This window comes from Odontesthes bonariensis, chromosome 18 (assembly GCF_027942865.1).
Source record: "Odontesthes bonariensis isolate fOdoBon6 chromosome 18, fOdoBon6.hap1, whole genome shotgun sequence".
Lineage (NCBI taxonomy): Eukaryota > Metazoa > Chordata > Actinopteri > Atheriniformes > Atherinopsidae > Odontesthes > Odontesthes bonariensis.
Genome location: NC_134523.1, coordinates 22,523,965 through 22,551,302, shown reverse-complemented (window position 1 = coordinate 22,551,302; position 27,338 = coordinate 22,523,965). Strand labels below are relative to the sequence as shown.

Here is a 27,338-nt window from a genome sequence, read left to right as displayed (position 1 = left end):
GGCAGAGCAGCGGAAAAAAGGAGGCGTTGCCCTCCAAACAACACATCAGCTGCAAATTTATGCAGAGCAGTGAAATCTCTGCTGGTGCTGCTGCCTGTGCGGCCGTCCTGCAGAGAAGAACAACGAGAGAGGCAGCATCAGGCGACGCGTTGACCAACAGCCCGCAGAGTCGGTGCGCGTCGCTCTGCCGCGGCCACCCGGTGCAGGCGGAGCCCGAGGAGCCCGGAGCGGTGACGGTAAGCACGGACACAGAGCCCCCCCTAACGAGCCAGACAGCAGCAGCGGCTAGCGGGATGCTAGGAGGAGTAGCCTCCGGTGGATCCAGTGTCAACTGGTCTGAAACATGGAGGGCAGCTAGCTAACGTTAGCTGTGTGGTTGCTTCTCAGGTGATTGTTGCAGCTAAAAGAGGATTTATCAAGTTGTGAAGGCAGAGCGGTGCTGCTGGGGCAGGATGGTGTGAGGGTGGTGGAGGAGGAGGAGGAGAAGGAGGGTGATGGTGATGAGGAGGAGGAGGAGGAGGAGTAATAAAGATGCTGCATTAATAAAATGCATTGTGAGCACCTGATTTAAACAGCTCTCAGAGAATATCCAGATCACTTGTTTTGGTGATGCTTTTGTAAATGTGATGAATATGTTCCTGCGGCACAAAGCCACGCAGCAGACCCTCATCGGGTTTGTTCGTTATTTACATTGATTAATTGGTTAATTATGGTCGTTATTTATTTTTCTTTGCACCTTTTCTGCCACAAACAAACAAAAAAAAAAAACGTGGTTATCAAAAACACATTTTTTTTTTTTTCAGTCTGAGCATTTTTTTCCCCCTCTTGATCAATCTGACTAACATTGAAGAGTTTTTCTGCTCCGATGTTTATTTTAGTACTGGTGGGAACCACATCGGTTCATCTTAAAAGTGTCAAGTCAAGCTATAAAACTGCAGCAAAGAAACCCCAAAGTTGCAACCACAGTTTGGGATCGAGTGCAGCCCACCATGAATAAATGCAAAGTAACTTAGACTCTTGGATCTAATATTTGTGTTCTTGCAAATCTGCATACACTCGACGTGCAGTTTTTCTGAAACTGATGTGTTGGAGGTTGAAGTTATGTTCTCGGCTTACATTCCAGTCTGCGGCTTTTTTATTCCAGTCTCTAGAACCTGAATATATGGTGATAGATGATAGTAAACTGAATATATTTGGATCCTGTCTGTTGGTTTAATGAAACAACAAATGTGAAGACAACCTCCGGGTTTTGGATGTGGACAGTTTTCACTGTTTTACGACTTTTCTTCTTTTTTTTTCTATCATGTTGTGAGTAAAGGAAAGGAAATGACAAATATATTATTATATATTATTATATAAAGATATATTGGCTGTTTTTAAACTACGTATCGCACTGCTCTGCGCTCCCCTGTGCAGCTCAACATCCATCTCAATAGTTTGTTTAAACGTTGAGATGTTGTGATGCTCTGCTGAAAAATGATCAGAATGAAAGATGTTGTAAACTTACTATGAGGCGACTTAAAGCTTTCAGTCATATTCTTGTGACAAGAACCGTATCAGTCAGTGTTAACATCATCCGCTCAGTAAATTATAGACTCAGGAATGCACAAGGTCTCGAGTCTGTGAGGAATGTTTTTTTGTCACACACACACACACACACACACACTGGTGTTTCTCTTCATCAGTCAGGCTCACGCAGAGAGAAAGTGATGTTTCACTCAATGCTTGACTGACTGATGGTTCGTCTGCCTCGGCTGCAGCTATGGAGACAGATGGAGAGCAGAACCAGCAGGGAGCCTCAACCAATGGGAGCGCCGCATCTGGGACGAGCTCCCGCCCCTCGCCGATGAACTCGATGTCTCCGTATGAAAGGCAAGCGGTGCAGGTAGGTGTAAGAGTATGCCTGTATGCCTGTTGGGAGGCCCACTTTAAGTCTAAATCTTAGACTTTCTAAACGAGGCAGCTTTGTTTGGCTCATTTTCTGACACACCCTCAAAGGGTTGTTTGAGGTTTGAGGCTTGGCTTTAGGGTTCAGGTTGAGGTTGAGGTTTAGAGTAAGGTCAGGGTTGGGGTTAGACATGTATTGTTGACTTTAGGGTTAGGGGCAGGTGGTTACATGATGCCAGTAAATCTCTTCACAAGGACGAGTCGAGCTACAGTTTGGAGATGTGTCAGTAATGAAAAGGGGAAAGTACTTTCATTTACCCCTTATGAAAACTCCAATAACTTAATTTATTCATTTTTATCCCCAATAGCTCTCATATTTTGGGCTTCACAGTAAGAGGCACAATTCATTATTGTGAGCTGTTTTGCCCAAATTGTTCCAACAGAAAAGGCTTAGGCTCTGACTTTACGCCATCTCCAGACGAGGTGTAAGTTTTATGTCTGGTCATAACAAAAATAGGAGTCGAGACTTGTATGTGCATTAAGTCGGACCAGGAGTATCCACTGCTGGTTTAACTGGCACCTGATGTGGTTTTAGCTGTTTCATTTAATTGTTTCCAGTTATGTCGCTGTCTGCAAAAGTGTTTTTTTTTTTTTTTTCTTCTTCTTTTTTTAAAACTTTCCATTCATGCACTGGCTTTAAACGACCATGTGATACGTCATGTTTCACTTTCTTTATTCCTGCTGGAAGCAGTTTATCTTTTCACCGAGATGACAACGGTTCAGCTTGCACGTTGTTATTATTGGACAAAAAGTAGGCTGCATGCCTGGGGATAAGAAGGCACATATACAGGTCTAGACACTAAAATGAGACTCCAGGGAGCATTTGGTCATTCTCCCATTTAAAATATATGCAGTTAAAGTTCATAAATGGCCTACAGTGAGTGTCCAAGAGAGCAGCTATTAACAAGACCTGTATTAACATCAGCTGCATCTTATTGTTCCGAATGGCCAAACTGTTTTTAATTAACTGTTACTAAACAAAATTTATGTTAATTTCCAAACTGTGCCATTGTTTTCAGTGTAAATGCATGTCAGGGAAGAAAAGGTGTGGTTTTTTTTTTGTGTGTGTGTTTATAGTTTAGGATTTATGAATAGGCTGCAGGACAGAAAGCGATGAAGACCGACCGAATCAACCAGGTGCAGAAAGAGATTGAGCCTTGCTGGCCTGACAGAGGCTCTGTGTTATTTTTCCAGGCCTTTGTCACCCTCCACGGCCATCTGTCTTTGTCACCCTGCACATACTAATCCAACCCGCCGCGCTCGCTTTCATCCCTCAACTTATTACTGTATGAGCCTCTGCCCATACATCAGGCAGCTGCCAGGACGCTGCTACAGCATCGCTCTCTCCCTGCTTTCTCTGCCCTTGTTTTTCTCTTCTCTTCTGAGGTATTTCCTTGTCTCCCATCATCTTTTAGTATGTCCTTCTTGCTTCTCTGCTTCCCTTTTTATCCATCTGTCTCTGATCTCACCCGCCGACCGCTTTACAGACCATTCAGTTGCCTTTTTCCTCCTCTGCTCATCCCTCCAGGCCCTGCAGGCACTGCAGAGACAACCAAATGCAGCTCAGTACTTCCAGCAGCTGATGCTTCAACAGCAGATCAACAGTGCCCAGCTGCAGAATCTGGCCGCTGTGCAACAAGTTAAGGTGTGTTAAGTCCTTTCGGATTCATTGATGCGCAAGTTTATGTAAAGATATTGGTTTTGAGACAAAGTTAAAAGAAAAAAACTAAGACACAAGGGGAGTTACAGAGTGAAATAAGATGACTACAGCCTTCACCACCAGCCAGAACGTACAATAAACTCCAATGAGAACCGCAGGAAAAAAACACAGGGACGCTATGGTTGTAGTGGACAGCTGTGCTGGATCGGCCGAAATGTCAAAAAGGGTGGTTCAGTGACCAAAAACAAAGAGCCACGTCTTGCTTCAACCACATGACATCCTCTGTAAACACTTTGCTTGGATTTGACTGTAGCCTGAAACGTTTCCTCTGCTCTTTCTCTCTTCCTCCTCCTGCTCCTCTTCTTCTTTCTTCCAGGCTACTCTGGCTGCCAGTCGTCAGTCAAGTTCTTCCAGCAGCAGCTCCTCTCAGACCACCAGCACTACAGCTGTATGCTCTGTTATTTAGCCAAAACAAGATGATAATCTATTATTTACAAGCCCATAAAAGCGTATTCAGAAACTGGAACGGTGTTCAGAAAATGCTTTATTTCGTAGTTTTTGAAGAAAGTGAAGCAGTTTTTGCATTAATTCAGGAAATTCAGCTGACTTTGCTCACAAAAAGAAGAACGACATAGAAAATAGCCCCCCCCCCAGTACACCCTCTTTTCAAGCAAACTAAAATATAAATTGTAAATAACAGTTCCCCAATTGTTCCTCTTCAGGCTAGTGTCACATCTGGACCAGCTTCTACAACCAGCAGCCGTCCTCTGGGCGCCTCGGCGACATCCACGATCAGCCAGTCAGTGCTGCTGAGTGGGACGGCAGGAGGGCAGGGACAAATGTACCTCAGGGTGAGTTTTATCAGACAGCTGTCTTCAAGCCTGTTTGTAACATCAGTCGGCAGTTTCCGTGTGTTTGGTGACCTCCTGTCCATCCTGCAGGTCAACCGCTCCCTGAGGGCCCCCATCCCCTCCCAGCTTATCTTCATGCCTGGTAGCACGGCAACTGCTGCTGTGGCGACTGTCGCCCAGCAACCACAAACTCAGCAACAGAAACAGGAAGTGACTCCAACTTCCTCTTCCAGCAGCCAATCTGATAATGACCAGGTTTGTGTAGTGAATGGGCTGATCTTGGTGGGTTGCTGTTTTCATCTAAATGTCCGCTCGGCTCTTATCTCCAGGTGCAGAATCTAGCCATGCGAGGTGTGTCCGCTTCCAAAGGTGTGGGTGTAAAAACTGAGGCCCCAGAGAGGAACGACTCGGGTAGGGAAGAAAGAAAAGAGATCCTGCTCTCAGCTTTTTGTTTTGTTCTTTTTTTTTTTCCCCCTTGCAGTGTTTTCATCAAATAACAAAGCCACTTATGTCATAATTGAGTTTGTAGTTTTTTTTTCCAAGTTTAATGTGAACCAGCCATAAAACAAACTTTTTCTTTTTCTTTGTCCAGCTGCCTACTCCCTGGTCCACCCCTCCCACCACTCAAACTCCCAGTCCCCCTCTAAACCCAGCCCCCAGCCAACTCACATCAAAATCCCCACTTACCCTCAGCCTACGAACCTTAAAGCCCACCCCTCCTCTTCTGGTGTTTCATCTTCGTCCTCATCCTCCACCTCCTCCATCCCTCTTTCCCAACTGTTGCTTCACGGAACTCGAACCCTGACCACAGGGACCGCTTCTCCCACAGCAGCACACACCCTGGTCCTAACCTCCAGTGCCACTTCTCAGCCCCACGGATACCCGGTTGGCACGGCGACCATCAAACCGGCGGTCAACGCTCAGACTCTGGTCGTGCAGCCTTTGCAGAAGACCTCGCTCAGTGCTGAGAAATCAGGCCACGGGAACGGACCCATCCCCATCCAACCGAAAACTTTGCAAGGACTCCGCCTGCCTCTCCAGCTGCCTTCGAGGAACCCTCCTCCCATCCTCCCTGCCCCACCACCTGTCAGCAGCTCCGCTCAGCCTTCCCAGCCGCCGCACATCCCGGTTCAGATAGTGGGGGCCCGACAGAGCACCCTGGGTAACGCCCAGGCTCTGGCCCTCGCTCGAGGCAGCTGCAGTCAGGAGGGAGCAGCCGTCCTCAGCAGCTCGTCCAGTCTGCTCACCATGGTGGCGTCCATCGCCTCCAGGGAGGGTGGGGTTGTGGGCCGAGGGATGGGGCTGAAGACACTTCAATCGCCCCAAGAGGCTCCCCCTTTGGCTCCGGTGTCTCAAGTGCATCCACAAGCCAACCAAAGCTCTGGACAGAGTCAGAATGGACCTCTGGTTCAGAGTCCTGCCTCCACTCAGTCGGCCTCCACTCAGTCCCCCACCGTGTCATCTCCTTCCCCCTCGCTGTCTCGCTCCTCCCTATCCCTCCCCCTGGTGACTGAAGAGCAAAGAGGAGCACCATCCGGTGTCACCACCAATGGAGACTCAAAAGCAGGTCAAACACCACAGGTCAGCTGATATGTATTGAGTAATCCCACCATCATATCATATTTAAACATCTTTGCCTTCTTATGGTACTACACGTATCTTTTGGCTTTAGAAACACAAATTACCTGGTCCCTACTGCTCCTGATTGGTGAAATAGCCGGATATGTTCCTCACTGCTCTGTTCTCTTTTCATCTCTCAAAACTCTGCTTTTAAGGGAAAGCAGATGAACGTCTCTCTAAAAAGGAAATCAGACTCCAATTCAGCAAATGACGAAGATGGACCATCTCCCCCACGGCTCCAGCCAGTCAGGGACCAAGCTTCGGCCTCTCCAGCCAATCCCACCGGAGCAGGTAACGACACAGAAAAATGTCTCTTTGAATTGTATATATATATATGATATTAACGTCTTTCCTGCTCTTCTCCTTCCTTCTTCTAACCATCTTTCAAGGCTCCGGTTCGCCTCCTCCGGCGTCCTCCTCTCCTGCCCCAGTGCTGTCTGTGTCTCGTGGGGTCTGCGGTCAGGGGGAGAGAGCTCTGCCGCCTCAAGCTGTGGTTAAACCACAAGTTCTCACACACCTCATAGAGGGCTTCGTCATCCAGGAAGGGGCGGAGCCTTTCCCTGTGTGTACACGGAGTTTGTTTGTCTTATATCTCACTTATGTGCATGATCCTGGGTGCTGAAGTCTTTGCCTGTTTCTGTATTTGACTGACAGGTATGTGGTCCTGTAAAGGAATCGGCCGGTGAGGATTTGACCAATGACAGCCCAGACACTAACCAGTCGGAAACTGTTACCACAGCAACAGGTATCAGTCAAACTTACATGAATGCACAGCTGCCTTCTAGACGTGTTTGAAGGGTAAAGAAAAACAGAATTCTATGTGAGAAATAAGTTTTATGTTTATACAGATACTTAGCGATGAAGTAAATGATCTAAAGAACAGTGTTTAACTACACTGTATGGACACAACAAATATAGTTCTTTCCACTTTTTGCATATTGATAGCACATTGTTAAAGAGCCCATATTGTGCTAATTTATTAGTTAATATTTCAAATGTGTTCATTTATCTACTTATTTTATAGAGCAGATTAAAATGTCTCACTGTTTAAAAAAAACAAGCTTCTCTTTCCCTCCTTGTCTGAAAGGCTTTCTTTTGGCTCCCGTCTCTGTAAGGCCTTAAAGACCAGTCTGCTCTTGTTGGTCAGCTGATAAAGGGCACTGCTCTGGCTTTGTTTGAGGCATGCTAAATCAGCCACTCAACAGGTATAATGTAAATGATTTACAAATGAGGGAAGAAGACCCTTGGTCACAACTGAGTCGTTGAATCTGCGGGAGAAGCTCCCTTTTGATAGGATGTGGGTTCTGTAGCTTTGCAAACCTTTGAGATGCACAAGGGTCTTTTTCTACCAAAGCGGTTTCAGTGCTGGTTTGGAGCCAGTGTTTAACTTCCAAGCAGTTCTTTCTGTTTCAACTGCCTAAGCACTGTCTCCAGCCCCCAAAACTGATGCCACATTAGTACCAACTCTTTGCTGGGCCAGAGGAAAGAGCTTCTTATGTTAGGGGCCGGGTAAATAAGAAGTTTTAAAACCATGTTTAATAACTCCAGAGCTAGCCTTCTTAATTCAAAAGAGAACAACAACAGCTGAGCTTGGACATGGATGTGAAGTAAAAGTGTCAGAGGAAGAACATGAGTTCAGTGTGCTCCTCTTTCAATATCAACCGTTTGGATTGTGAACGCTGTCCGATGCGCCACATAGAGCGGCATTCACCACACCGCTGTTTTCCACCGGATTTAAAAATTCACAAAACATCGTCTTGTGTTTTAATATCACCAGTTGGTACTTACAGATCCCGCTTGAAACGGCATGTAAAAAGTCCCATTTGCAGTTTTTCTGCGTTCACACACGCAGACTGTTGTTTAAAACTACGCTAATAAAGTAGAACGGTGAGATCAGTGTGCAGTAAAAGAGGCAAACACGGGAGCTAAGCTAACACTTACTGAGATGGGGCCACAGTAGAGTAAATATTTACAATTTAAAGTGACTTGCACCTCAGAAATAGACCATTCTTTTGGTCTAATCGCAGAATACCATTTATGTGACAATAAAGATGAGTAAAAAGCCTAGAAAAGCACAGGCATTTACCATCTTTTAAAATCTGACAAAGTATACAGCTGTCTGATACAAAAGTGATGTGGTGTACAAAACATTGTATAAAGTATTTACCGTGAAATGTTTGAAGTTTTGAGTTGTTTGCTCTCCTGTAGCCTCCTTGTGAGTAGCTCCTGGCTTGGCTCCCCTATTAAAATTCCATCCTGTTTCTTTAATTTCAGAGTGTTGTGACTGCTGTTTACTGCCAGCACGACACTAACTGCTCATTAGTATTTAACACAACCGTACTTACAAAAAATAAAAGAAAAAATTATTAAAATTTACCACAAAAAATGTATGCGCTGTGGCTTGAGGGTGAAATGCTGGACTTTTGTGCTAACTCTGCGTATGTAACTTTAACTTTAATGAGCACTGTGTCTAATGGACGTGCAGTAACAAGTTGTTATAGACATGTAAAACGTAGCTTTGATGTATTTCTTTTCCTTAAATTTCTCAATATCAACCAGAAATTGATTTTTAGCTGCATGCTACGAAAAACTCTTAAAAGATGAGGACATTCTCGTAGGTTGAAATTTGAACTTCTTGCTACATGTGGGATTTTTTTCTTGTTAAAGCTGCGGTCGGCAACTTTTTTTTTTTAGTCATATTAGCTTGAACTGTCATGGGATTCTGGAAGTAGAATATTAAATGGGCTGTTTAGGAAAAATAACGAAATCTGTAGCTCCCTCTGAAGCCTGTAATCATGCTTGCAAAAACCGAGCGCTCCCGGCTGTTTTTACCCAATCACGTTAGGGTGGAGGAATCCTACCTGTCAATCACAGCTTGTGCACACGCTGCTGAGCGTGAGTCTGCCCGCAGCTTGTGTGCGCTCACACTGGTGTGAACTCACGTGCACAACCTCGTCCACAGAGGGGGAGGGGTTTGGGGGGCGATTCGGAGCTTGTTAGAGGTTGGGGGAGGGATCTGAAAGTTGTATCAGTTCGAATTTTCCGACTTTAGACTCGCAATTTTGAAAACCTGCCGACTGCAGCTTTAACCTTCCAGTGATGATTGCTGCAGCATGGACATGAACTGGAGCATTTCAGTTGTGCAACAACCTGACCCGTGTTTGACCTTTGTCTGTTTGAGTCGGGTCAAAGGGGCACAGAGAAGTTTTAATTATATCCTTCAAGCTGGGAATTTCCCACCCGTGAGTTTAACTGAGAGGCAGGATAATAAGTTAATAAAATATCATACTAACCTTGTTTTCTTCAAGTGGTCGGATAAGATTCTGTAGAACAAAACCTTGAAGGCATCCCGGTGTGTTAACAGTTTATATTATGTTGCCGTACTGGAATGCGAAATGGAAAACTGTGCAATGTATTTACCATCTGCTTTCTTCTTGCTCCTCTCAGTACTGAAGTGTGAGTACTGCAAAAACTTTGCTCCTGCCAACCAGTTCAGAGGCACCAAAAGGTTCTGCTCCATGTCTTGTGCCAAGAGGTACTTCAAATGCATGATATATATCACATACAATCGAGGCCACCTGAGAATCTTATCACTGTTCTCCACCACTGCATATTTCACAAAGCTGTTCAAAGTCATTATTAGTATTTCCAGTCCAGTGTCTGTGAAGCAGTTTTAGTGTTTACACATTCAGTCATGGATAAGAAAAACAAGGCAAAATGTACTCAATGGCGGGTTTTTTCATATTTATGTTCCTACATTACACTCAAAATATTTTATTGCTGTTCTTAACTGATTAATTTAAGATATTTAAACTTAAAAAACAAATCAGAATCAACCTTAGAATTGCTTGTGTGTAATTAAATTACGTAAGATTTGACTCCTGATGTCAGCGTCCTAGCTAACTGTCACTGTGGTTTGCTGCTGGGAGACAGTTGGGAGAATTCTTGGGTGGCTTCAGCGCTATACTTCACAGCATGTATGTTTTCTGTTCTTTATGATTTGTTCACGTATTTTCTTTTTTTTTTTTACTCCCCTCTTCATCCTCTCTGCTGTACAGACATTGCATGTGAATTTCAGTTTGTTCAATTGGCAGCACATTCCAGGAAGTTTGAATTAATTTTTTTTTCTTTAGAATCTGCTCCATAAATGGAATCTGCATTGACTTTGTTACTTCATATGTTTCACTATATAAACAATGCATTGTTTGCATTGTTTGAAACAGTATGTTGTCAGCAGATGATTTTTACATTATTTGCTTCTGCTTTGCATTTGTCCCTTTGCCCACTGCATGTGTATAGCTTCTATACCATGTATGGTGCAAAGAGACAAAAACTGTGTTGCTCATCCTGGCTTCAGTACCGTATATGTCACTCTTTGTCTACGATACAGTATGTATTGGTTCCCCAGGTACAACGTCAGCTTCAGGCAGCATTTCTCCGTGAGACAGAGCCACAGCCAGCGTCAAAATCAAGATCACGCTCCGGATCAGGGCGAGGCTCACGTGTCCAACTCTGATGAGGAGGGAGGAATCGCCAGGAGGAGGGTACCCCGCAGGACCAGCTCAGAAATAGCCAGTGCAAAGATAGCCGGAAGACCCATACCTGTGAAGGTAAGACGGGGCTCTTACAGAGGATTTTGATTGCTCCCAATAAAGGTTAAAATTAGTCTTTTAGCACATTTGTTGTAGAATTTTTGCTTTGATTTGAAAAGGAAATTCCTTCATTATTGCACCTAATCTACCTATCCGTTCTGTGTTCACCCTCACCTCATACTCATTTCTGAAAAATAAATATTTTGATATAATTGATCATGGGCGTAAATATGCCTGTCACGTGTGCCACATTAAACTGGATAAATAATTACTTTAGAGGTTTGATTTTGTGCCCAGAGGTTATCTTCATGTTGAAACGGAACAGAAAAGGGACAAAGGGACATTGTTTGGGATATGGATTTTTTTTTTTTAGCAGCCACAGACCAGAAATACACATGTGGCTACATGTCTGCAAACACCTCATTTATCTCATTTAGACTTTAAACACACACACACACACACACACACACACACACACACACACACACACACACATACATGTTGTACATACAGGAAAAATCAATGTCTGAATCCCAATATTTTCACTGAAGATGAGTTGTGGTGCCATCTAGTGGCTGCGGTGAACCCTTTTTATTTATTTATTGCAACATGGAGCATTTATTGCACTGTGATGGCAGATCAACTATTTTTGGGACTTTATATTATATCTCCAATGACAGTGGTTTTCTTTATAATCTAAAGCAAGATCACATCTCATCTTAACTGGTGCAGCTTTAATCTGTGTATATGTTTTCAGGATTTTACTCTAATGGCTTCTGCTAACAAGCACAGTCTTTTTTTTTTCATTTTTATTCAGAACAATTTAGTTTTTCACATAAACAATACAGAAATTCATCTCGGTGTCGTATATACGGAGGGAAACAAAAAGCAACAGTTCCCATTTCATTTAATGCCCAGTCTCTTTTGCTTCTTTTATCCGCAGTGCCGTTCAGAATCCAGCCATTCGGACGAGGAATCCACCGGAGAGGAGGATGAGGACGACCCCATGTCTCTCTCGCCTGCTTCCTCGGCTTCCTTCCACCAGCCGCCGCCTCCTCCACTCCAAACGGAGAACTCGGCTCCCAGCTGCCTGTCGGGTAATCCCGCCCAGTGGAGTGTGGAGGAGGTGTCGCAGTTCATTTCCTCACTACAAGGTTGGAAGCTCTGACTCTGCTTTCATCTTTTCACATTTGAATTTTATCATTTGACCTTCTTAAAATGATATTTGTTGCACATTGACTCCTGTCAGATCAAACATTTCAGTTGAGTGTTAGAGTAGGAAGTTTGTTTTGTTTATTCTTTCTCTGTCGGTATCCTCAGAAAAGCACAGAACTCAGATGGATTATGTACTTGTGTTTATGTCTGCGCCACCAGTTACTTTCACAGTTTAATCTTTGGCTTTAAACGGCCTGGTTACACTTTTGTGCAATCGGACCTTTAAATTGTAACAATTTATTGTAAAAGAATGGGACTGCAACCTAATTAGCTCCTCCCTGCTCCAACCCATCAACCTATTTAATGGATGTCAATATTGTCTGTCCTTCATTGCGCTGATTTCACGTTTGAATGGAATTTTAGGTGCTTTATCTCTTTTACTTCTTTGCTAAAGATGTGCATTTAAACTTGCAAGATTGTTTTTAACTGGAGGGCTGAAATAATCAGTTTCAACTCAAGGAATCTGGAGAAATCTTTACAGTAATTTTTGTCATTTGTGAAATGGCTTCTTTTTGTTGGTCATCTGTATGTTTTTGGAACAAAACACACAAATTAATGGATTTATCAAATGGCTCAAAGCATTTTCTGACTAAATCTAGGATGTAGACTAAACAATTTATCTTTCTTCTTTCTGCCCCATTCCTTTTTTCCCCCCATTTCCTTCCTCAATCCTTTCATCGTTTATCTTCCTCTACTTATGTTCCTCTTCTTCTCAGGCTGCGAGGAGCTCGCCTCCCAGTTCCTGTCGCAGGAAATTGACGGACAAGCTTTGCTCTTGCTGAAGGAGGAGCATCTTATGTCTACTATGAACATCAAGTTAGGTCCTGCCCTCAAGATCTGCGCTCACATTAACAATCTGAGAGACTGATGTTTCCATAAATCATCATGGCTCAAAGTTGGACGCTGGAGTTTAACCAAAAGCTCACGATGGTGAGAGACGTGCGGGTGAACGTATGGAGAACAGTTCATTTTCTCAACAAAGCCAGGACTCTCGAGGCCTATATGGAGCTCCAGAACTCAAGTCTGTTGTTGGTTTGTTCACTCCTGACTGCATTCTTTAAGGTCACACTTGCACAGGACTGTTGTTGTAATTCCTTGTATTGTGTTCCATCTATGTGTTAAAAGTTTATTTAATTGACAGATATATATTTCTGGTCATGGTACACATCCCCCAAAAGCTACCTAAATTTGGTTCTTTCTGTCTTAAAACATGCATAAATCAAAGCTTTGAATGTGTTCTCAATTTAGACATTGCCTCTTGAAATCTGGATTTTTATTTTTATTCATTATTATGATTATCATCTATGAAAAGGGCTCATCTTATCGTAGACGGCTGTGATATTCTGACCCGGAGTAATTTGTAAAATCTTGTATTTCAGAGTCAAACAGAAGGGAAAAACTTTTAGAGACGTGCAGAAGAAGACTAAAGTGTTTCGTTCTTTGTATATTGTACAGGAATTTGGAAGGAAGTTTTATGGAAAGATTGTCCAAATCATTCCAAAAAAGGCTTTTTTTGTTTTTCCAAACGACACTGAATTAGAACAGTAGTTCAGTCAGGAAACAGAAAGGTCATTTCAAAGATTAGATTTTATTTTTTACTAAAATCCTGTGGGGAAGATACTTTGGTATTGATCACACGTGTTATGTATGGAAAAAGAATCACTTCCTGAATGATGTAATTTATTAAGAATAGACATCATTGTGTGTAAATGGTGGCCCCTTTGCTTTTAAGAAGCGGCTTCTCTACAACCGACAGGGTACAGTGAGAGTACAGGGTATTGTCCACTGAAATGCCAGACGAGAGTCCAAATGAAACCCAAACCCCTCAAGTCTCTGAGAACATTTCATATTCCGAGTGAGGTGTGTACAGAGCACACGAACACCAGACAAACTGCTTTTTCCAAAACTGTTTCTCCGTTACAACAGATCCGTTTAAGCTTTACTCCAGAAGACGTACTGTTGACCACTCTGTGTTCATTTGTCAGCCATTTTCAAGATTGTTTGAATGGTACAACCAGCTGCTTCTGGTAGTAGTGCCATTGCGCACACACACACACACACAACTGTACTGTCACAAGCTTGATTTTGTGTAAAAATGAGGAATGAAAACGAGCAGCAAATGTGATGATGACCTGTTTGAAGTGACTTTAAGGTGAATTTCTTGAGTCTGCTACGAAAAAAAAAAAAAACACGTGTGGACCTACGTTTATGATGGATCAAAAATAATCATGACTGACTGAATGACTGTGTGAATAAGAAAACCTTAAACTATACTGTAGTAAGTGTAAAATTTGCCTTTATATTTAATTGCACATTTGTTTGCTGGACTGCCTTGTTTAAGCTTTTTACTGTAGGATTTTTCTCATGTTCTCTCTCTGTGAACCTCGTGGCCTTTCTCACTAGTCTCTACACTTAGATGAGGATTGTCTGTTTTTTAACTGCTTTTCATATCATTCCTTCTTTTATATTAGTGCTTACTTTTTTAATATTGTTATTTCAAGCAATGGCATCCGTTGCCTTTCCCAAAGCGTGACTGAAAAGTAGCTACCTTGATCAAGGAAATTTGCTGTCTTCCTCTTAGCTTTGTCACTTAGTGTGTTACTACAAACAGTATTTATCTTTCTAGCTAGCTCCGTTTGGCTTTATTGTTAGTGACTGTGGCTATTACAGTATTTTCTTTAAAAGGATAATCCTTGATAGCTGTGTGTTTTTAAAATTTCAGTCTCCCCAGGATTTTGGAGTCTTTAAATTAGCAGCTCCTTCCACGTATTGCAAAACTGAAAAAGAGATGCGAGTTTCAGTTTCTGTGAATACCAATGCAACATTTCCTTATTGGCGGATCGTTTCAACTCTGTTGGTTTGATCTTTACCCAAAAAGTAGCACCTTTCCCCCCAAAATAAGGATTTTTTATATAAAGAAGTTACTTCAGATTAAAATCTGTTTGCTTGCAATAATCAGAAAAACTACAAAATCTTGGAGGAGGTAGAGTTGAGAAGGAGAAGTTAATACTATAAGGCAAATAAATAATCAAGGAACTGTTTTAAAATTGGGATGCCTGCGTCTTTTTTTTATGATGAAAATGAACTGAAGGATAATTAAGGCAGATTATTTCTTAGTATTCAAATCTTGACAGCTTGAACTGATGCCTGGAATTAATGACCAAGTTGAAATGAATTGTGTGACCTGAACTCAAAATCCCCTGAGGTAACATGTGAAAATAGTGATTACAAAAACAAAATACCAGTTTCAAACTGCAGAAGCCCATAGGACCAGATTTACTCACCCAGCAAGTAAGCATAGGGTCATAAATAATAAATAGCACAGATTAGAGGGTCCAGTATTATTAGTTATTAATTTCAATAATGACCAAAGCAGTTATTAAACTGTTTTTATTCCAGACAAATGAAGGAATATGAATAAAATCCTGCCAGTCACAACCTCTTCAACGTAGAGAATCTCCTCCTTCAGACACTTAAGCTGGTATTGCATAACAATAAATTACTCCTCATGACTCAGGTAAATGCATCATTTTATGGAACATCTCGAAATTGAAAGCTGCGCTGACTTTAAAGTTAAGATAAAACATGTACACTTTGTCTCTTTATTTTCATAATCATTGGGTAACTGTAGTAATATTTTGCTGAAAGAAAATACATATTTACAAAAAATAATAAATTACTCTTTAAGCATAAAAAAATATTGTGCTGTTCAATCAGTATAAACAAATACAAAATAACATTTTTTTTTTTTAATTTGTTCTTTGTTCTTTTCTTTTAACTCTTTATTGTTCATACCTGTAGCTATGTTCTGTTGTCTTTTCATTTCCAGGCGCTGGAGCAACGGCAACGACGAACTCCTGATTGATAATTGTTCAAGCCAATCAGAGCACAGCATAATTGTACGCTTCTCCATATCCCGCCTCTCTTAAGTATTTCTCGAAGTTTAGTGGTTCAGGCACTCTCAGAACTGTCCTCCCATTGGCTGAGTTCTCTCCCGCCTTAAGTTTCCTAAGCAGCTCCGGTATGGTGATCCGTTGTTGCGGGGACCAGTGGCAGCAAGACCGGATGATAGAATACCTTCAAACCAGAAAATAAACCAGTGAAACTCAACAAGAACATAGTCGTGTACAATTCCGACCTAAGTTACAAAACAGTTTGCAGATTTATACGATAGGTACATCATGTAATCCTTCAAGCGTCACTTGCCTTGTTGAAGGATGATAATTAAACTAGCTTAAAGTTAGCACGAAAACTTACAGCATGAAATGTTAGTTTAAGAATTTGTCGTATCACCATTTATTTAATAAATTATTTATTTCGTCTAGCGTTTTCTGTTGGTAGTAGGGTTTAATGAAATATGTTGGTACTGTATATCTCTAAGCTAAAAATGTAGTTTTAAGTGAAGCTATTTTAGCCTGTTCGCTAGCTAAAGTTTTTCAGTAAACAGCTAACAGTTGTCAATTGAACAAATACCAGATAAGATCAACCACATAAGAAACCCTTTAGGATACTGGATAAAAACAGTTAAAGTGGTTTCTGCTGATGTTCTTACAGTGAATTGGAGCACGTTGCTGGTCGTTTGAGGTACTTTCCTCTTTGGAAATACTGCAGAAGTTCAGTCGCCATGATGTGAGCAAAAGGTGGGTCACCTGAACACATCAGAGTAATATGCATTAAACTGTAATCCTATTACAGGAACTAGCCCAGTCTCTTGTTAACTAAGTAAACAACTTCTTTGGAAGTATGTTTTCTTTTTTAAATGATACTCACCCAATGTGGCCATTTCATAAAGGAGGATACCGAAAGACCATCTGTCAGAAAGTTAGAGATAGGCGTTATGTCAATACACTTTTTAATGTTGGTGACTGGTTAAACTATATGCAGGATGAAGGCATAGTGTTTAAAAAGTAAAGAATATAATTTATCTCTGTGTGATCCAGTCTGTTATATTTCTCACAACACGTGTTACAGTTAAATGTGTAATTTAGTTTTCAAATTAATTCATATTCAGCATCCTGAGATCTTGCTACTACATCTAGATCAGTGGCGGCTGCTGACTTTTAAAACAGGGGAAGCCCATATTACGCCATTGTGACAAAACTACTAGCTAACAGGACAAACAAATGCACAGCAGGAATATGATTGACAAAACTTCTAAACAACAAGGATGTGTTTCTTATTTACAGTGTAATATTTACAAAAGTGTATGTGTGTGAGGATGGAAATGATGGGAAATGAGTGAAACTCCGACAGCACTTTCACAGACAACCAGTCTCTTTCGTATCCGCTTTGGGACTGAAGTTCCAGCGTGCTTCTCCCCGCTTAAAAATTCGGCTGCCACAAGATGATGGACAAACACTAACTCCAATTATCACGACACAGCCCCTCATATTGACACGCCCACGTCTAATCTACCCCCAGAGACACTGAGCAGCCTCGGAAGTGATGAGCTTTTGTCGATTTAGCCAATGATGACCTAGAATTGTAGAAAAAAACTTGACTCTCCCGCCCCCTCCTGAAGCCGGGCAGCCCTCGGCTCGGAAGCCTGGCTGTTAGTGGCGGCTTCATAACATGATTTCCTCAGTGAACGGCGGCGATTTCAGAACAAATCACTTCATTAAGCTACAGGACAACATGTTGTAGTTATGAAAGTAAATGCAGTATTGGGCATATCTTGTGTTTTGTGAATAACTGTTTTATCGTCAATTTAACATTGAAGATGTAGCAATTTCGCCAAAGAATGGGAGAGTCTATCCGGCTTCCCGTGTTGTCTCTGAATAGCCGCGGCTGATCTAGATGCCTCTTTAATAGCGCTGTCTTGATGTCATTAACTAGTTTTTTATTGAGTGGGATTATTTGATCTCTGTACAGATGACTTGAGCACTCACACATCACTGATCTGACTGACGGGTCTACCAGCCAGCACTTCTGGTGCTTGCCATTTCCTCTGCTCCATATCATCCACTGCTCCTGGGGAACTAGCCTGTGTTCTTCTACGGTACGCTGAGCCCAGTCCCCACAGCTTAGCTGTCAGATCTTCTCCAACCAGAACACTGCGAGCTCCCACATTACCGTGAATGCAACGCTGACTGTGCAGGTACTCCTAGAGAACAATCAGCACAAAAAGTGAGAGGAATGCAATAAATGTGGGCCATTACGAGCTTGCTGTGGAGTACAGAAATTCAATTACACAGGAAGCAGATGTTACAGTATCATATGAAATGACTTTCAACCTATAGCACTAACCTTTACCTGAATAACAAACATATTACTCGTTTTGCTAAACATTTGAGACATCAGAAAAAAACATAGATGGACAGAAATTAACATGAAACACTTGCTAGCCACTAAGGTATAAATATTTTTCATTCATGAAGACCAGCAGATAAGCAGGGAGACAGTGCCTCTCTCCAATAGGAATTACAACAAATAGTATTTTGATTCATGAAGCATACTGTTAAAAGGACCGGAAGCAGTTTTAACTTACCAGAGCAGAGCCCACTTGTCCTGCCATGGTGAAGATCCTCTTCTCTGTCATGTCAGAGCTCGAGTTGTCCTTAAGTGAAAGAAAGGGACACATTTTACATGCTTTTTCCCAGATATGATATCATATCTCAGATATTCCCAGAGATTAAAGTAATTATTATTGTTGATGTCTACTGCAGTTGTGTTGCTTTTTCCCTCCTCAAGGCTTTTTTTTTTTTTTTTTTTTAAGTTAGAACAGCTGCTGCTTTTACTAAATAACAACTACTACACTGCCACCCTCTGGAGACACTACACAGCCGAGTTTATTTATTTAAAACATGTGAGCTTAAAGGAGTCCATCCATTTTCTACACCTGCTTAATCCAACTCAGGGTCGTGGGGGTCGCTAGTCCATCGCAGGGCCACACAGACAAACAACCGTGCATGCTCACAATCACTCCTAGGGACAATTTAGAGTCACCAATTAACCTAACATGCATGTTTTTGGGTGAGCTTAAAGGAGTCCGATTCACATTTTTTTTTAGTGCATCTTTTCAGAAGATCACCTCATATATGCGTTGCTGTTGAATAGAAACTTGCCCAGTGTGATCCGGCTTCTGATCGTGCAAATCATCTTTATTATTAACAAAAGAGCACTGTACCTGTCTGCATTTCCACAGGAACCCCAGCAGGTCTCGATGCTTTAGCTCCTCTACCACAACGATTAGAGGCGACTGCACTGAAACGACACCGAGCAGCACAGGAATGAAGGGGTGTGGCCCCAGTTGGGACATGAAGGAAGCGAACCCCAAAAAGTGCTGCTTTTCTCTGCTGTTTGCTGTATCTGAGGGGGAAATGTTTGAGAGGAGAGCAAATTAGAAAAATTATTCAACCAGGAAAGTTTCAGTAAGCAGCAGTTATCTTTTTGAAGAGCCCCTTGTTTCACAGTTAGAATTTCTTAATGTTTAGATTTTTTTTTTTTCTTTTTAATTACATCAGGTGCATATTATCTGAAATTGGAAAGTTGCTGAAAAGCTCCTTACACGTAAAAAGTACAAATCTATGGCTAATGTAAACAAGTTAAATGGATCCTCATTATCTCCCAGTTGCTTATTAAGAAGAGAGAAAACTAGATATTTATTTAACTTCTTTTTAAGACATGCTGTAGGTATCTGAGGCTTTTTATTCTGTGTTTGGCTGAGAACAGCTCGGTTTACCTTTCAGCATTCTCAGGATGGCGTTCCTGTTGTCCAAGCGAGCTCTGTACAGGCTTACTGTGTCATTAGGCTTGATGGTAAACGACATTGGCAATGCAGTGACTTCACCGAAGGCTCCATGATGCATCTCTGTGGACATCTGTGGTACTGCGGCCAGGGTTGGCTTGATATTCCCTCGTGCCTGTTGAACTGTCATTGGCAGCTCTTCATGCTCCAGTGGGTTAATCCCAGGTGGGGCTTGTAAGAGAGAAAGAGACATAAAACTGTTAGAAAAGTGCAGAATAACATCTGTATGAGTGGTTTGAAAACTGAGACAGAAATCTAGAGCAAAGTATTGAAAATGAGGACAATCTTTTGCATTGGAGCTTACCATCTGTCCCTTGTCTGTGGTTGTGCGTCTTTGCGTGTCTGTGTGTGGAGCTGTGGTAGCGTTGTGGGACTGTGACTCGAGTGCGCTCCCTCCTGTAGCAAAACCTCAGTATAAACAGGGGCAGCAGGGTAACCAGGGTGCCCAGGAGCAGCAGTGTGGGAACAATAATCACTTCCAGCTGATACTCCCGTGTTACTTTGAAAGAAAAAGGGAAGTCGGTATGTAAATGTCAGGTCCAAGAGGAAGCCATGCATTTCAAACAGATGAAAACGGTTGCAAGGTGCTAACACATTGTTTTATGTGACGCTTCTTAGCTTGTTTCACATATACACAGTACGTTTAAAGGTTGAGCAGGTTTGGTTTCAGTGTTCTGCTCATGGGACTTTAACAGGATGACTGTGTTGGCTGTTGAAAAGGTTGCACCCTCCCCGATGAAAGGATGTTCTGTCTCGACATTACTTCATCATACCTTTTCACCAGTGTTGATATTTGTTACTGTATATAGCCGGACCAAAGCTGGTCCACATATGAATCTAACTTGGTAAGAATCAGCCATTTTAGAAAAAGTTCAAACCAAAGATGGGAAAATGAAATGTTCTTTATCTTTTCTTTTACACATAGCTTTGTCATTTAAACAGTAGCTTATTTTTTTTAATCTATTCCCTGTTCCACTCTTTTTATCTTTATGAAACTGAAACTATATCATTTCAAGGCATGTTGACATTTATGAGAATTAGGTGATAATGTCCACAGTGGTGTCCGTTATCAGGAATTAATGGATTAGCTGCAGGTCACAACGTCCGACTCGCAGTGCACGACAGTGGCCTCTGTGATTGGACACCTTCAAGGGCATTAGACTACTAATGGTGTGTTCACTTGCCAAAGAAATAATAGTTAAAACTATTAGTTTGTATTTTAAAGCACTTTTCCACCAAAATCTGTTTTTTTTTTTTTTTTTTTTTGCAAGAGGGTCACATTCTGATGCCGTGGAAACCTAGTTCATTATTCCTGTGAAAAGGAGGATGCTGAGAAATGACTGGACAACAGGAGATTTTTCTCTTCTCAGTTCAGAGAATCCAGAAAGCTAACGTTATACCAGCGAGTTTCAAAGCCAGTAACAGTACATGGCTTACAAGCGCTAATTTGATAGTTCGGATAAGAATAAAATTATTATTGTTCCCAATATCAGTATGACGAGTTAGATAAACAAATGATGAACGGTATGCTGTCAGCTGCAGCCTGAAGTTGGGAGTTGGATAGTGAACCAGATGTGGTAGTCAGAGGGTGAGCTACTGTTGTTGTAAAGAAGTCTTTTTCCCCCCCAAAGTCCTTCAATCAGATTTACCAAGTAGGTCATTTGTTAATACCCAAAATATACGAGCCATTGGGGAATCCTCTAAGCTACTACCGCTACGAGCGGCAGGAGGGAAATATGGCTGATGTCAGTGTTTTCACATCAGAATGAATGAGATTCTGAAGTGTTGCCTTAACTCATCCACAAAATCCTCTTGAGGAAAGAATGGGGTTGGATGACACAGAGCTTTTAACCATGGGATGCTGTCTCGAAACCCGGAGATGACGGCTGCTTTTTAACTTCTGGATACGTTCAGCCGATAACTGACATCACCGAAATACTTCAACACGTTTTTCACTTCTTAAATTTGTGTTTATGCAATAACATCACATTTTTCGAGTTTGTTTTAGAGTCTCAAGGACACATGAAGTCCAATATTCTTTGATGTAATTATAGGTTGTTATTGCATGCATGAAGAAATGTTTAACAAAAATAGTTGTACATCGGTTATTATTTGAATTTTGTGGCTTAAACCCCGTCTCTGGGTTTACTCCTAATGTTGCTGCAATTTTATTACTGACTTGTGGAGTCTGTCCTCCCGTTTTTCTCCTCTACCTTTCTAACTGTCAGTGTTGTGCCTATGACTTGTTGACTTTAGCATTGCACGACACGTCAAATCAAATCATTGTACACACATTTTAATTCATGTTTTGTTAGAGGAGGCTGGAATGTAAAGCTCATTGTTCAACGTGATGCCAGCTTTGTGGAATGACATAGATCACTCCCTGGAATGTTCATTAAAGGCTAGGCTTGAACTTACAGGATCACTGTTCCACAAAGACTGGCCATTTGACAAGTTTGTTAACCAAGAACGGTTAACAGCTTAACAATATTTGAGTGTAAAGGCTGAAAATGTTTGTAGAAAGCCAGCTGATGGAATGAATGGGGAGCTTTCTCAGAATATCCCATTTATATCCTTAAAGAATCGATCACTTTAAATGGGAATAATCAGCTCTAAGTGGGATGTGGAATTCTTATGGCTGTTTTATGATAATATGCTAATAATCGTGACTGTAAATAGTTTTATTTTTGATTGCTTGTTGCTATTTTTATTTGTCCCTCAGAGTTTATGAGAGCTCATCACAGTTTGGTTCTCGTGCCGTCAGATTTCATGTGACGCAAATCTTTTCATCTTGGTTGATGATTCTATTATAGTGTGCTCCAGAAAACATTAAGCGACTAATGTAAAGTTAAAGCCTGTAAGGTGCAGTAATAGTTGTTCAGAGGCTTATCTAGAAAACACAACGACTAACTAAAATACTTTGCTGTGGTATCTGTGAGTCATCTGGTGTTACTTCACCTAATTCTGTACTTGCACAATCTCGGTACGTGACGGTTTCTGAAGCCTTTAACTAACAGCTCTAAAGTTAGATTCACATAAAAGACTGATTTATTAGAGAAAAGTAGTGTTTAGATATTTGTTATCAAATAGGTGCTTTGTCCACATGGCCAAAATGTACTTGTGACACGGTCCAAGCTGGAAACTTTAAGATGGCCGAGACCACAGCTCTTGTTTCAGTCAGGGACGATTAAGTAGTTTAAGTACTTTAGATTAAGTCGTTCTAACTATCTAATTGAGCATTTTGTGACATGTGGACCGCAACATGAGCGTTTAACTTCAAATCCTAAGAAGTTGTGAGTGAGAGGGTAATAAAACATAAAAGTACAGACACTATATATATTTCTTCCTTTTTGGTCAAATGAAGACAAGCGAGGCATAAAAAGTGGACATCATTATGTAGAAATTTGTATGAAGAAGTAGCATGTTGACCAGGTGACTTAAGCTATTTTTGTTGTTCAACAAGGGGCAGGAAAACATGGTGACTGCATCATTTATTAAACTTAATTGTGAAACTGCAACACATTGAACTGCAGGTCAATATTTCACTTTTTTTCATGAGAAAAGGTTGGAAGCTGTGGCACTTTTTCTAAATTAGTACTATATTCACAGTCCAAACGTAATGTTTTATCCTGCTGCATATGACACGGTGAAAATCTCAAAGCAACTCAACCATAACTGCAACCCAAAAAAATCAAATGACAAAACGAGGAGAGAAATAAAACCGAAAGACTCGAGACATTAAAACATTATCATAGAAGCAATATACAAAAGCAGTTTGATTAAAAACAAATATGAAACTAGAACTATAAAGGTTAAAAACAAACTAAAGACAAAGAAGGATATTTAAGCATGTAGCAATCAGAGAGATGAGTGGATAAAGTTTTATGAGAAAGGTGAGTTTTAAGCTCATTCTTAAAGGCAGAGACAGTTTTTGGGTCCTGTCTCCAAACTGGGAGTTTATTCTACCAGAGAGTAACCTGAAAACTAAAGGCTGAAAACTCTGCCACCCATGCTAGTCCTAGAAATGAATTCCCTAGAAAGGGAACTACAGTCGGCCAGCAATCTATTATTTACATATATTACATTATATTCTAGGTCTTCGTATTTAATAAGAAATATTTGTGCCGATGTAATGAGACTGAAGGAAGGTGATCTCTCTCGGTGTTAACAGTTAGTAACAGGACACCCAGATAAAATGGCTTTGCAGATCTGACATGAGCTAGTGGAAAAACTGACCTTGTTTGTGGTTTAAAAGGAAAGCACAGGACATTTGCTGAGAAGCAATGAATGAGAACGACGAGTAAAACAGAAAGCAAGATGGGAGACATGAGGGCAGACGGTTCGATGAGAGCGAACGGGAAAGGAAATCATTAATGATTGCATTTGTGTCCTTACTGCAAAGATTGTCGTCCGGCTCACACAGATTATCGGCCGTGGAGTTTGATGACATACTGGGGAGGAAGAGAGGAGCATATTTACCTTAACATTTCTTAAATGTCGTTAAATGTATTTCAGTGATGAACCTTTTTGATTGTGTCTCAATGCATGAAAATCCTTTGAAATTAGTTATCGAATGTTTCAGCCTCAAAGTGAAAGTAGTGTCTGTAAAAAGGAAGTGAAGCACATTAAAATACTGATGGAAAACTTTAGGGGTGGGTATTGGCAAAGAAGCCACGATGCAATTCTACCACGATGCATCACGATACTTGAATTATTGCGATGCTTCGCGATGCATTGCAATATTTTCACTGAACATACTTAAAAAAAAAATACAGCCATTACCAGTGGCTGACTGGCTGTGTATGATCTGGATAGTGTCTTCAATTGATACATAACTCAAAGCAAATCAATTCATAACTGTATTTATTGAAACAACTTTTGGAGGTATTGCCATTAAAACAAATATTACTGGACACAAATATTACTATTACTGGACACACTCATCACAAAAAGTGCATAGGATTTATAAAACTTAAAATAACAAAATAGGGATGATCAGTACAGACAGAAAAAAGTGCATAGGCTTTATAAAACTATAAAAAATATATACATATATTGCAAACATCCCTTGCAGCGAAATGCATCAATTGCATGTGTCCTATCATTAAAGGCATTAAAAAAAATAAAATTTCTTTTTTTTTTTTTTTTTTAAATAATCGATACTTGGCGTCCAGAATCGATGCAGTAGATCGCGAAAATTAGAATCGCGATGCATCGTCATGACGATTATTTTGCACACCCCTAGAAAACGGGAAGTTTTGGGGGAAGTGAGACGACTCTTTTTTTTTTTTGTGTCCTTATAGATATTATCCAGACACATTTGCCTCACTATGTTTGTAGTTTTGACAGATGTTTCTTTTAGATGAACCTTCCAAGTGTTCAGATCAAGAGATTAAAAGAAGGAACACTCTCGTGGGAATGAGGGTGTTCCACACTTGCTGCTTCCAAGTTGCCTCACAGTATTTTCTACAGGTAGAAGCATGTATATGTTTGGCCACCTGTTCGTCTGATTTGTTAAGCAAATGCAGCCGCGAGTGATGTGGCCGTCTCCACCTGTGCTTCAGTCTGTAACTAGAGTTGTGGGAAATGTGGACAGGTTTGCATTCAAATTAGTTTGCTCCTCGTTATTGGTTGCGTTAAATGAATTCATTCAGATCTTTCATGTCGGGACTGGTTCCCTTAAATTGTCTGACCTTTCCGTTGGAGTATTGGTTTATTTAGCTTCGATGACATCACTTTAAATGGGGGATTCTTCGAGTTTTCCTATACTCTCGCATCTATTCTTATCAAAATATTTGTGCTTGCTTAACTTTTCTTTCTCATCTTCTAGTTAAATTCGCGTAATCTTTGACAAGGGTTGTCACATCGATGTGATGGCGTTATTCGTGCTAAAGTAAGAAAAGGGTATGTTTGTTTCAGGCGGTGCTAATAATGCCATCATTATTGCCGTCATCCGCATCCATCAAAACTTATTGAGTATACAGATGCTGTGATGCATAAAAACACACCCTTACAAAGTCACTCTGGTATGTGACATCGCATTCGGTCACATGCAAACACTATTGTTTTCCCCTTAGGTTAAATCTATGTTACCAAACCAGTTTGTCTGCATTGCTCTCTCTCACAGTCACGTCCTCCAAAAAGAAAATGAACATCAACACAGACTGTACTTGCATGCAAAACACACAAGATTGCGCAAAACTCACAGCAAGAGCCGACACTCTGCTTAAAGAAAAATATGTGGTTAAAGACACACAGACATATCTGGAAATGCACAAAACAAACGGGTTCAGCATAATGCAGTCATCCTTAAGTAGTTAGAGTTAAGAGGGTAAAGTTGTACATTAATCCCAGCTGCTCACAGGTACAGCATATTTTTCTAAAGGCACAGATTACTGCTGTTGTTAAGATTTGAAAAAAGACATGTTTGTCTCCCGAGTTTCAGTCATTTGGCCACAGGATTTCCATCTTACCTGGCCAGCTCTCTGGGACTGTTCAGGTGTCAAATTCTGTGTGTTCCACGTATTCCAAACATACAGTTTGTTGTCCAGTTTTCCATAGAAGTGTAAGAAAAGTTGCAGTCCAACCTATCAGTTGTCATCTTGTCTTAGTCGGTCCAAAGTATTCAGTGAAAGTGACGATCGGACACATTTCCGCTGGACATACTGGTGATTTCAGAACGATTTCTGTTCCGCTGTCAGCAGCCTGGTGTATCCCCTCTCACTCGTGTCTTTCCTCTTGTCTATCTCTCAGGTTTGCCACACCCACGCCCGGCCCAACACTTTTTCCTCGTCACCCTTATCTCCTGCAAAAGTCTGCAGTCGGCATTGTTTTTGCTGTATGAATCATTCATGCATTAGTGCGTGAGTTCGAGTTTCCAAACAGCTGGCTGCATTTGTCAGTTTGACAGATGAAGTTGGAGAGGTTTTTTCTTTCCGTTACCCAACATGCCTTTCATGTGGAAGAAACTACAGAGCCTCTGAATTCCTTCTTTTTCTGCTTGTGAATATTTTCAGACATTTTACATCGTAGTTTATGCAGGAATTATTAAAGTGTGTCACAAAAAGCCTCTTTAATCATAGATTAAAGCTCATTTCTACAACAAACACTTTTTATGATTCACCAAAAAAAACCAAAAAAAAAATGGAGCAAAATGTCTTTAAATGCTTTTATATCAAAGTAGGAGTTTAATGGAGTTGAACAATTAAATTTACAAATACCGGTAAAGCTCAGTCATCCTTTATCACCACCCTCAGATCCTAAAGAAAGATATGAAGAGCAGCTAAATGTGTACTGAAAAACACGGTAAAGGAACAGCTTCTCACATGATTTTTGTAGACTGAAAGGTGTGACCACAGGTGCGTCTGGTCAGTATTGTTGCTGAGTAATTATGACTTTTCAGTCACCTGCAGAGCCACCTTTGCCGCCTTCTTTTTTAAGAGTTGAATAGGCACGTTGACACACCCATAGCCACTGAGAGTTCTTTGCCTGTGTTTCACCACAGCTGATCAGTATCAGTCATGACCTAAAAAGCTTTTTTCTTTCATTGCTGCTTTATTGGGAAACATCATTGTAGTTCATTGAATTCTCACAGCAGCCGCCGTGTTAGTTTGTTGTCCTGGTAAATTTTACATTCCTACATTCCTTGAAGCGATATATCGGCAATGATCCCTCTCACTCTTTTGCCACGTCGGCTCCTCTTGTTT

The 27,338-nt window shown here is 41.1% G+C and overlaps 2 protein-coding genes across 4 annotated transcripts; one reads left to right on the top strand and one right to left on the bottom strand.

The window, feature by feature from the left end:
* The first annotated feature begins 19 nt into the window (after nt 1-19).
* On the top strand, nt 20-15,533 carry LOC142367677 (polyhomeotic-like protein 1). Of its 3 annotated transcripts, none has more exons than XM_075449696.1 (15): nt 20-236; nt 1,761-1,885; nt 3,476-3,592; nt 3,984-4,055; nt 4,330-4,458; nt 4,549-4,713; nt 4,788-4,869; nt 5,051-6,039; nt 6,234-6,369; nt 6,468-6,640; nt 6,733-6,823; nt 9,526-9,613; nt 10,469-10,688; nt 11,614-11,824; nt 12,602-15,533. In XM_075449696.1, exons 2-15 carry the CDS (start codon nt 1,763-1,765, stop codon nt 12,751-12,753), a joined length of 2,748 nt encoding a protein of 915 aa, XP_075305811.1. In that variant the 5' UTR covers nt 20-236; nt 1,761-1,762; the 3' UTR covers nt 12,754-15,533. The 3 variants fall into 3 exon arrangements, with proteins under 3 accessions (XP_075305811.1, XP_075305812.1, XP_075305813.1); XM_075449697.1 differs by having other exon boundaries at nt 10,487-10,688; nt 12,602-15,532; XM_075449698.1 differs by lacking the exon at nt 3,984-4,055.
* On the bottom strand, nt 15,261-26,400 carry styk1a (serine/threonine/tyrosine kinase 1a). Its single transcript, XM_075449703.1, has 10 exons — nt 26,106-26,400; nt 24,028-24,083; nt 19,937-20,131; nt 19,567-19,803; nt 19,012-19,193; nt 18,373-18,441; nt 17,774-17,988; nt 16,656-16,696; nt 16,438-16,534; nt 15,261-15,962 (listed from the first exon to the last, which is right to left on the bottom strand). The coding sequence occupies exons 2-10, from the start codon at nt 24,080-24,082 to the stop codon at nt 15,767-15,769; spliced, it is 1,287 nt and encodes a 428-aa protein (XP_075305818.1). The 5' UTR covers nt 24,083; nt 26,106-26,400; the 3' UTR covers nt 15,261-15,766.
* Between the last annotated feature and the right edge of the window lie 938 nt (nt 26,401-27,338).

Excerpts from the sequence above, each read along its gene's own strand:
- LOC142367677 (XM_075449696.1), top strand. The coding sequence starts at position 1,763 with ATGGAGACAGATGGAGAGCAGAACCAGCAGGGAGCCTCAACCAATGGG. Across the intron at positions 4,459-4,548 it reads AGGGACAAATGTACCTCAGG|GTCAACCGCTCCCTGAGGGC; the intron begins GTGAGTTTTATC and ends TCCATCCTGCAG. Across the intron at positions 6,641-6,732 it reads AAGGGGCGGAGCCTTTCCCT|GTATGTGGTCCTGTAAAGGA; the intron begins GTGTGTACACGG and ends TTTGACTGACAG.
- styk1a (XM_075449703.1), bottom strand. The coding sequence starts at position 24,082 with ATGTCATCAAACTCCACGGCCGATAATCTGTGTGAGCCGGACGACAAT. Across the intron at positions 19,194-19,566 it reads CATCCTGAGAATGCTGAAAG|ATACAGCAAACAGCAGAGAA; the intron begins GTAAACCGAGCT and ends TTTCCCCCTCAG. Across the intron at positions 16,535-16,655 it reads TTATGAAATGGCCACATTGG|GTGACCCACCTTTTGCTCAC; the intron begins GTGAGTATCATT and ends TGATGTGTTCAG.